The sequence below is a fragment of the Gigantopelta aegis genome, chromosome 15 (genome assembly GCF_016097555.1).
Source record: "Gigantopelta aegis isolate Gae_Host chromosome 15, Gae_host_genome, whole genome shotgun sequence".
NCBI lineage: Eukaryota > Metazoa > Mollusca > Gastropoda > Neomphalida > Peltospiridae > Gigantopelta > Gigantopelta aegis.
Genome location: NC_054713.1, coordinates 3744228 through 3752188, shown reverse-complemented (window position 1 = coordinate 3752188; position 7961 = coordinate 3744228). Strand labels below are relative to the sequence as shown.

The following is a 7961-nucleotide window of genomic DNA, read 5'->3' as shown; positions in this document are numbered from 1 at the left end:
AATCACTTCACCGTGACACAACACCCACACGTGTGATAATTGAGAAACGCTTCCAGGAGAACTTAATTAATAAAGGAATTACAACTCTATTCCTAACTGGTTAATTTTTAATTAACCCTTACTACTCGTTCAGTAACGTGTGATAATTGAGAAACGCTTCCAGGGGAACTTAATTAATAAAGGAATTACAACGCTATTCCTAACTGGTTAATTTTTAATTAACCCTAACTACTTATTCAATAACCTTGTAATACAGACTTAATACTGGTACCTATCACAATAAAGACAATAACCTACAGTTTACCTAGGTCCTCTAGGATGACTGGATAAGCTTTATATATATATATATATATATATATATATATATATATATATATATATATATATATATCAGAACGGTGAGCCTACAGTATACTGCGTCAGATGACCGGCAGCACCGTCTAAATAATATTTGGTATAATACAGTATTAAAATATTTAAAGTCACATCAATCACATCAAGGTTATACACAGAGCAGAAATAAAATTATTTACCAGTCCGGACGGACAGCGATCCCTGGAAGCCTTCCTATGTTTCTCCCCCATATCTCTAAAACCCTAGCTATTTATTAAAAAAGCCGAATATCGCCTGTGGGCACAAGGCGGTCCCTCACGTATCATGTGAATTTTCCACAGCCACCACGCCGACATATTTTTTTTCTCAGATGGTCAGACTCAATGACGCCTATTCACCAAAATCACGGTTGTAAAAACCGCACTCGCGGAGGTATTACGCAACTACTGGCCACATGGCCTCCGCACCTGCGCTGGGTGTGCATTAGAAAAGCTCGACGACCGTCGCGCAAAGGTATCACGTAACAAGTTGCCCATCTGGGCTTAAGTGCATATTGGAACTGCACACGGCCCTCTAAAACTATTAATATCGCCACAGGCGAAAACAAATTAAGAGCATGTTCCGTCACACACCCCCACCTCAAAAAGGATATTTCCTCTACTCTAGGAATAGGGAAATATACTACATTAAAACAAAAGGTGCTTTAACCGACACATCCGGGCATTTATAACACATGTAATAATAAGGTGACTACCAGTAATCACACTGAGTCTCTGAGTCCCTGGTATACAAATATAATATATATAAAAACAAAACAGAAATCAAGAATGTCAATACATTATCATAACGTTCAACTTCGGGACAGGGCATCAGCGATTACATTGGATGTTCCCTTGATATGTTCAATGGTAATTGGGAATTTCTGCAGAAGAAGACTCCATCTCAAAACTCTCTGGTTGGTGGCTTTCATTCTGTGAATGAAAGTAAGCGGATTATGATCAGTAAAGACCACCACTTGATGCAATGCCGACTTCACGTAGATCTGAAAATGCTTCAGGGCTTGTACCATGGCCAAAGCTTGCTTGAAAGGCACTCGGTAGTCTGGTGCTGCCATCACGGGAGACGAGTAGCGCATCTGCTTGAGACGATTGAATGACTTCTCGCATTCACCTGACCACTGGAACGTCGTTTCTTTCTTTTTCAGTGTCGCACGTTTTCCAGGTTTTCTCCGATAGGCATGCTGTCGAATCGGTGTGACGTTGGGTTCCAAGCGCACACCCTGGCTTAAGGTGTTGGTAATCGTTGGAAGGTTCTGACAAATGGAAACATTGTCTTGTTTCAACGTAGTCAACTTTGTTCGCTGGGGGCTCAAGTCTGCTATAATCTGGCGGTTGGTTAACTTGATCTCTGCAGTCTTGACGTCATCACAGGAAATTGAGTGTCTCTCAATTTGGACCGGTCTCTCTGGAACTATCGGCAGTCTGTCAAAATAACCTTTTAGCAAATTGATGTGACAATACCTACTTTTCCTAACCCTATCAGGAGTGTTTATCACATACCCTGTCTCATTAACCCGTTTGTGCACAACATAGGGACCGAAATACCTGTTCTGCACAGAACCCCGTTTAATGGGAAGGTACAGCAGCACCTTATCCCCTGGTTTAAATTCCCGACTCCTAGTCTTCCTATCAAACACTGATTTTATTTTGCTCTGAGCATGGCTCAGTTGCTTTCTAGCCTTCCTATCAAACACTGATTTTATTTTGCTCTGAGCATGGCTCAGTTGCTTCCTAGCCTTCCTATCTCTAACTCTCTTATTCATTAATACTCCCTTGTCCATATCATAACCTGACATCTGATCCTCCATCTCACCCTCTGTTAACAATGTAGTGCGAGCTGCCAACAATTTTGGATCAGCCCCCTGCTCTAGAATTAACTCTTTGTCTATTACAAGGTAAATCCCCTCTATCAAACACAACTGGTTCATTTACCCTCTGCGGGAGGTCAACAGGTTCCACCATATTTAGTTCGTCAGTTGACTTATCTACCAATTTACTGATAACCTCATCCACTCCAATTTCATGGCTCACACACGTATCAGACAAATCACAAATATCCTCTGGGTATCGTGTTACCCTACTGGCCATAGCCCTAGTCTTTACACTCGCAGGATATCTAATCTCATCAACCTCACTATCTTCTATTGGTAAAGTGCTGTCTTTAATTAACAATTGGTCACATTTCGGCTGACAACACTGACTAGTCAAATCATTACCCAACAAAACTCCTATGTTTCAACAGGCAAGTCCTTCACAACACCCATAACGACTGGTCCCGTCACAAACTCCGAACACAAGAAAACTTTATGTAACCGGACAACCTTATTTTCTCCAGTAACTGAGGTTAAAGCCAAACTACGTCCTGTATCTGAATTCTTAATACCAGCTAAACACTCCGACGTGATCAGCGACTGACTACAGCCGGTATCTCGATAGATTTATATTGCCTTTGGACTCAATTCTTGTTTCACATCACAAACCATACCATTGGACACATACGGGTTTACTTTCTCTGCCATAGGACTAACCATTAACTCTCTCGCTAACGGAGCTGACCTCACTAAACCGACCACTTGCGCATTATCGCGTTTCCTTTTAAAACAGTCCCTAACAAGATGGTTATCCTTTTTACAGTAACTGCATTGGCTGATAATGCAGGCCTATCCTTACTTTGCCCACCAGGTGCATTCCTTGCCTGACTAGCTGACCAACTAGATGACTCTCCCCGATAGTTACTTTCCCGGGAAAAACCTGGCTGAAATTTCTTCTTAACACCCTGTTGTAAAGAGCTACCCTGTACTGCCTGAGCCTTGTGTATTAACACGTAGTCATCTGCCACTATGCCTGCCTCCTCTATCTTTTTGACATCACGATCCTCTAAATGAATACGTAAGCTAACTATAAGATCAACAACTCCCGTAACTCGGTATATGACTCTACCTGATGAGACACTACCCATTTATCAAACATCCCTGCCTTCTTAGCCACAAACTCACTATAAGACTGGCCCTGCGTTTTTCTCAACTCGCTATACCGTAAACGATAATCCTCAGGTCGTAATTCATACGCCCTCAACACTGCAGCCTTAACTAGGTCGTACTGACTTGCTCGCTCATCACTCATTGAATTATAAGCTACACTAGCCTTCCCCTTAAACTTAGACACGGCTAACAATGTCCACTTAGACTGCGGCCAATTTAGCTGCTTAACGGCCCGTTCAAAAAGTTGAAAGAACATATCTACCTCCTGGTCATCAAATACAGGCACTGATCTATAAGCCTCCGACATGTTAAACCCATTTCCTACTTCTCGTCTGACTTCTTCAGTATTCAACTTTATCTCATGTTCCACTTTTAATTTTGCTAACTGGAATTCTCTATCCCTCTCTTCTCTTTCTTTCTCTCTCTCTCTCTCTCTCTCTCTCTCTCTCTCTCTCTCTCTCTCTCTCTCTCTCTCTCTCTCTCTCTCTCTCTCCCTCTCTTCTCTTTCTCTATCTCTATGTCTATCTTCTCTATATCTCTCTTCTCTTTCTTTCTCTCTCTCTCCCTCTCTATCTTCTCTATCCCTATCTTCTTTCTCTCTATCCCTCTCTTCTCTTTCTCTCTCTCTCTATCCCTCTCTTCCCTTTCTTTCTCTATCTTCTTTTTCTCTCTCTCTCTCTCTCTCTCTCTCTCTCTCTCTCTCTCTCTCTCTCTCTCTCTCTCTCTCTCTCTCTCTCTCTCTCTCTCTAATGCACGTTCTTCTCTTTCTTACTCAAGCTTTTTAAAAGCTAATTGTTGTTCCACACTTAACTCATTTATCTCTATCTCTGGAACAATCTCACTGTCTTCCATAACAGGACTATCACAAAAACTTCCTGGATAATAATTGTCCTTATATCTGATGTTAAATCAATTTTTCGCTCACCCGCGATTTCAACTAATTCGGCCTTACGTGCTCGCTTAATCTCCACTACACTGAGCGTAGGCCTATCCAGCAAATTCTTATCCATGTTTAGATATGACGCTCTTATTATTAATTAATTTTCTAGTGAACAACGTTGCTACTTCTGGTTAATTTGTAAAAATAATTTATTGTACATGGCCTCCGCAACTGCACTCGGTGTGTAATAGAAAAGCTCGACGACCGTCGCGCAAAGGTATCACGTAACAAGTTGCCCGTCTGGGCTTAAGTGCATATTGGAACTGCACACGGCCCTCTAAAACAATTAATAACGCCACAGGCGAAAACAAATTAAGAGCATGTTCCGTCACGCAGTGTCAGAATGACCATATGTTTGACGTCCAAAATAAAAAAATCTATGTGCTCTAGTGGTGTCGTTAAATAAAACAAACTTTACTCCAGCCCAATATGTATCTCTCTCTCTCTCTCTCTCTCTCTCTCTCTCTCTCTCTCTCTCTCTCTCTCTCTCTCTCTCTCTCTCTCTCTCTCTCTCTCTCTCTCTCTCTCTCTCTTAAATAAAAGACGATCCCGTAGAACAACTGTTGTCGACAATACACCCGTGACTGTATAATATATAGGTTGTTACTTTTGCTGCTGTGGTCCTTTCTGTTAGATGCTGAATTTAAAGCATGCATATCACACATCAGACAGCTGGACCTATCGTGCTGCTGGGTAGGACGAGGTAAACTATCTAGCGACGTATCTAGCCAATCGACCATTTTATTAAGCACAAAGATAGGCGGGGAAGGAGCGGAGATATCTGTTCACTAATACATGACCATGTTTGTATAAATGTGTCTAACAAAAGGTAAATACTGCGCCTTCACTATTCTGTGTATGGAATATGCCTATCGGCATCATATATGGAGAGGATTTGAAAAAATATTAAAATGTCATTCGACTCCTTTTATGGCGTAGCCCAGTGGTAAAGCGGTCGGTTAATGCGCGGTCGGTTTGGGATCTATCCCCGTCAGTGGGCACATTGGGCTATTTCTCGCTTCAGCCAGTGCACCACGGCTGGTACATCAAATGCCGTGGCATGTGCTATCCTGTCTATCTTGCCTTCTCCATCTCTCCATATGTTGTTGTTTAGTTTTATTTTATTATGGGTTCTTTTTGTTTGTTGTTTGTTGTTTGTTTTGTTATTGTTGTTGTCGTCGTTGTTGTTTGTGTTGTTGCTATTATGTGTATGTGTGTGTATGTATGAGGTTTTGGGGTTTTTTTTGGGGTGTGTGTGTGTGGTTTTTTTTAGTGTGTGTGCATGTGTGCGCGTGCGTGTGTGTGTGTGTGTGTGTGTGTGTTTTGTTTTGTTTTATTTTATTTTGTAACATAAACCAATGGAATATAAGCCAGAATTTTGAACGGTATTGGTAGAGGTTCGGAGCAGGGATAGCCTAAAATATTTCTGACCAAATGTTATTATCAGTTATATATTTACTTTGTTATGTTACTGTAGTATACGTGATGGCCATTGAAATAGATAGGCGTTTTGTTAACACCACGTAGGCCTGCTATGTAATGGCTATTTAAATAGATAGGTTTAAGGATTAAATACGTCTTGATAAAGATTTGATAAAAATGAACGTATGTTTGTCCAGCAGATAAAGTTATTAAAGTTAAGATAAGTTATCTTAATATTTTACTTCATTTTCTTTTGCAACAGCGTGTTGTAATAAACTATTTCTCGGTAATATTTGCATATGAGAGTGAAAGTAGGCCATTGTTTTAATACCACTGTCTACAAGTGGATGGGGCGGGGTCTAGCTAAGCCGGTAGAGAGCTCGCCTGGGGGGCTTCAGTCAAGGTATAGATTTATCATCCGTGGGCCCATTCTCTGATTTTCTTTTTGTCCCAACCAGTGCTCCACAACTGGCATATCAAGGCCGTGGTATGTGCTGTCCTGCCTGTGATAAATTGCATATAAAATATCCCTTGCTGCTAGTTGAAAAAATACAGCGGGTTTTGTCTCTAAGATTATTGTCGAAATTACCAAATGTTTGACACCCAATAGCCGATGATTAATGAATCAATGTGCTCTAGAGGTGTCGTTAAACGAAACAATATATATTTTTTAATTTTGATATTTTCGTGTCGACCCATAACAGGACTCGCAGACATTGGGGTTGCCCACCCATACCACCCCACCCCACCCTATCCAATGTGAGTGTCCTACTTGAATGTAAAATCGTAGCTATACCGATGAGGCAAACTACCTTTATGGTTAAGGGACCTAACCACTTAGTAACCTAACCGAGGCCGATTAAAAGACTATGAGAGTTTTAAAGTTATGTTTTTGTTTAACGACACCACTAGAGCACACTGATTAATTAATCATCGGCTATTGGATGTCAGACATTTTGACTCGTAGTCATGAGGAAACCCGATACATTTTTCCATTAGCAGCAAGGGATCTTTTATATGCACTTCCCCACAGAGAGGAAAACACATACGATGGCCACACACACCAGTTGTGATGCACGAGAAAAAAAAAATCAGTTGAATGGATACACCGAGGTGGTTCAATCCTGCGACGCAAGCACCTCAGGCGAGCATTCAACCGACTGTGAGAGCGACAGACATGGTAGAAATACTTTCACGAGCCACGGGTCAGGAACTCAGCATGTTCAGTCGTGTGGACGTCTGGGGGACACGTGTTTCTCAAATCGAAGCCATCGTCTGCTACCATTGTTATGAGAGTGCCCCGCGCGCGCCAGGAATTCGTTGATTATCGTCTGCTGCGATCGCGCGCGCGCTATTAGCAGACGATCCTCCCGTCAACGGTTTGCACCAATAGTAATCCTCCCGTAGTCGAGCCGAGAGTGCTGTTTTCAAAGTTCTCATCTTAGTATGTGAGTGATCATCGCCAATACGAAAGTTTGGGGTACAGACGATCTCTTGTGGGTTTTTTTTTAGCAACTTGTTAAAAGTTTTTGCTGTTGCGGATCTCGATTGATCTGACACCGAGTTCAGTGGGTGATAAACTGTGCCAAAGTCATGTCGGAGTTCTGTTTGACCACCTTGATGGGACGGCGAGAGAGAATCCACACCTTGTCTTGATATCGTTTACCCGGTTGGAATTTGACTGTCACAGCCCTTCTGGAAAATTCATAACTGTGGGTAAACATAACCCCGAGACGCCGAACTTTAAGCAAGGGTTAGGTGTTCGCGTATTAGCATATGTAAAAAAAAATTCTTCAGATGTGTTATTTGAACCCTTAAAGACTAGTTTAAACTACCTGAGAATAGAGGATAGTCGAAGTCGTATACATTTGCGTTATGTCGGTGGGTGGTAGGAGACCAATGTCAATTGTATTAACGTTAATCGCAAGTGTAATTCTCGGAATTTACGGGATGAATTTACCAAAAAATACAGACGCCCAGAAACAACAAGATCTTTGGCTAATCAACAAGGTAAGGTTTATATATTTATTAATTTTATTTTTATTTTGTAATAAGATTGAAAACACGAATTTGCTTCTTATAAATGCAATTGTATCTTTTAGCTGTTTACAGCTGATATATTTTCACTACAACTATTTTTTATCCAGAGTGAGCCTTGCTTTAATGGCTTGGAGTTGGAGTCTGGGGTTGTGTATTTTGTTTCTAAAAGAACCTTGCTTCTTATAA

General features: G+C 41.3%; 1 protein-coding gene across 1 annotated transcript in view; it reads left to right on the top strand.

Moving 5' to 3' along the window:
• The first annotated feature begins 7203 nt into the window (after positions 1-7203).
• LOC121390464 (WAP four-disulfide core domain protein 1-like) overlaps positions 7204-7961 on the top strand; it is a 23974-nt gene continuing 23216 nt past the window's right edge. The window contains exon 1 of the mRNA XM_041522287.1: positions 7204-7745. Within this exon, the coding sequence (XP_041378221.1) occupies positions 7611-7745 (135 nt within the window). The 5' untranslated portion in view covers positions 7204-7610. The remainder of the gene's footprint in view (positions 7746-7961) is intronic.